Below are 2767 nucleotides of genomic sequence, written 5' to 3' on the forward strand. Positions count from 1 at the left end.
AATTGCGCAATTTTCTTTTCTTGCTTGTAAGCCGTGGAGCGGCTCAGAAACAACTAAAGGTTCTTTGCCTGCAGGCATTTGCCTCGTTTGAAATCCATTGCTCTGAAAGAGGCTAACTCTGCTTGACTGGTGGCTTACGCATGTGGTAACTTACCTGTGGCAGACTGGTGGGCACACAGCACAGGAAACATTTGGATCCAGGCTAGTCAGATTTAAATAAGACACTAACATATTCATACTCATGACCCGAAAACAAAAGCAGGTAGGATGAGGACATACCTCTTGCACTGAACAAGGTAAAACCACTCGGCTGAAAGAGGAAAAGAGCAAATTCAACAAAATTAATAATTAGGCTTCACCTGCAGATAACAGATATAAACTGTAACAAAGACATTCAATAAAGAAGTGTCAAAATGAGTTAACTCAAGTTTTCTTTTCATCTGTGACAGTAAGGCTTCAATGGATATAATGCAACAAACCCAAGTAAAATTGAATGACAGATATGTTACAAAGGGAAAAAAAAAAAGGGATTAAGAACGTTAGCAGCTGCAGAGAAGAGCCAGGAAATCTAGGACCTACTTCCAGCTCTGCCACAATGTTGTATTTGTTTAAATTCTGTGGTGTGAGCTTTTTTCATGTGTTACACAGTAAGCAGTCCCATCTATATAATTTAAAAGGAGGACTAATGTGCAGGCCCTCAGAGCCTACAAATGAATTTTGGCAATTACAGCAGTTATGAATCATTTAAAAAGCAACCACAGCTCATATCCCATTTAGGTAGCATTTAGCAAGTGCGTTTTAGGCCTACAGTTTCATTCTAATACAATACATTGTACAGTTAACAGCAATATCAGGGGCTGCAGAAGTCGATTTTTCACAGCAACAGTACACTGTACAGACAGTATTTTTCAGTTTCACCTTACATAATAAAATGGACAAAGATGATGCACATCATTATTGTTGCAAAACAACATCATGGAACAACTGCATTGTTTCTAGGGTTTTTAAGTGATGTTACCTCCTTTACTGACAACCTTATGGCCATTCAGATTCAATGCAACACAATCCTCCTGAAAGCGTGAATCTAAGTTAAGCCTGTTTACTGTTCTAGAGAGGAAGAAAGTTATAGTTAACTGATTCAACTCTTGCTATCCCATGCTGCATCTGTACTTCATGAACAGTGAGCGTGATATGTTTTTGTTTAGGTACTACTATGAGAACAACTTCAGCAGCCTGGGTGCCCTGCACCCCCCTGCATGTCAGAAAATGCAGCAACCTTGAGGAGACAGGAACAATCATCCCTGCGGATCAAATTCAGTCTTGCAATTTCCATGCAACAACTTCTTTATCCCTGGATAAAGATTTTTCAATTTTAGTCTACTATGTACCTCACTGAAATAGTTTTATTTAAACTGTGAAACCTTTAGAGAGAAATTGAGAAAAACATAATCAGCCTCAAATGTCGGAAGTGTCAGGCTGAAAGCAGAGCTTGCATCCAAACACAGAACTGCCGAATGGCAAGCAAAATAAAATAAGGAGCCCTAGTATACCTCATTTTACCTGATAAAAAAAGGGTCCTTAAACATTTTTTAAAGCTTTCTAGCAAGACCAATAGTGACAGAAGACAGCTGTCTTGGCGTTAGCAGATGCTGACTCAATACCTAGAGGATGCATTTGTGGCTTGCAAGGCTGTAGAGGAAAGTTTTGGGCAACTTTGGCTTTAGTCTTTAACAGGACAATATATAAAATAGGAGTATAATCAGGAAAACACGGCAAACATACAGGTACAAGGAAAGGTGACAAAAAATTGTAAGGAACAAGTTTTTTTTTTGAACTTAAGAATGATGACAAACAATGGAATAATTCAAAGGAGCTGAGTAGCAAAGAAATCTGATGAGAACTTATAAATAAGTACATAGCCCACCATTATCTTGCAGGAAATGCAAGACAGATAGACAGCTTCTCCTACAAGGACTGGTGCAAGCTCTCACTAAAAGGCAAGAACAGCAGGACACTTGGTTCGGCACGCTGCGCTGCCAGATACAGCACTGGCACCTCTGTCCTGTCCATTTGCACCTACTCTCTGAAGTTCAGGTAAATGTCTGAAGTATCCTTGGAAGCCTGTTTGGAAACTCATACACACATTTGCTGCTATTATTTTGAACATACACATTGCCTTTACTACCACAGCAGAGGCTACCTATTATTAGACTTTGAGGTAATTCAAAGCCAAAGGGGTGGGCGGGTGGAACAAACCAGCTGGTGGTTTGCTGGCAGAAGACCTTAAGGGAAAGATCTACCCAAGAACATGAAGTCCCCGGCACCACCAGAAAAGATAACTGCAGAGCGATGAAGGACACTGACACCACTCCAGGACCGTCACCATTCCCACTTGAGTTCCTTTCTAAGCAGAACGGGGTCTCCATTCAAAAGTTCCTGAGATACAGCAATCCCTACGATATCTATCGGCTTTGCTGATAGGTCATATTGCCGCCTTCGTAAAACACTAGCCCCAGGGGAAAAAATCTGAGAAACTCATTGTGCGGGGACACAACTCACTTGCTCTGGGGCAGAGATTAACAGTCGGGATCTCCCGGACTGTAAGTACGCGCTCAAGTATGTGTGAAGTCGATGGTATATTCACTTGGTGTCAAGCAGCTACTTAAGGCTGAAGGCACGCGACGTGAAGCAGTGTACCGGCGCACGGAAACGGCAGGAAAGGACAAACAGACCCGCACCCAGGGTCGGCTGCACCCCGGCCCGGATG

At 42.0% G+C, this 2767-nt stretch overlaps 1 protein-coding gene across 1 annotated transcript in view; it reads right to left on the bottom strand.

Annotated features, from left to right (window-relative positions):
- PITPNB (phosphatidylinositol transfer protein, beta) overlaps positions 1–310 on the bottom strand; it is a gene marked incomplete at its 5' end in the record, with an annotated part of 33262 nt that extends 32952 nt beyond the window's left edge. The window contains one exon of the mRNA XM_010293924.1: positions 280–310. Coding sequence (XP_010292226.1) covers positions 280–310 — 31 coding nt within the window. The remainder of the gene's footprint in view (positions 1–279) is intronic.
- Between the last annotated feature and the right edge of the window lie 2457 nt (positions 311–2767).

Source organism: Phaethon lepturus, unplaced genomic scaffold, assembly GCF_000687285.1.
Source record: "Phaethon lepturus isolate BGI_N335 unplaced genomic scaffold, ASM68728v1 scaffold8189, whole genome shotgun sequence".
In the NCBI taxonomy this organism is placed as follows: domain Eukaryota; kingdom Metazoa; phylum Chordata; class Aves; order Phaethontiformes; family Phaethontidae; genus Phaethon; species Phaethon lepturus.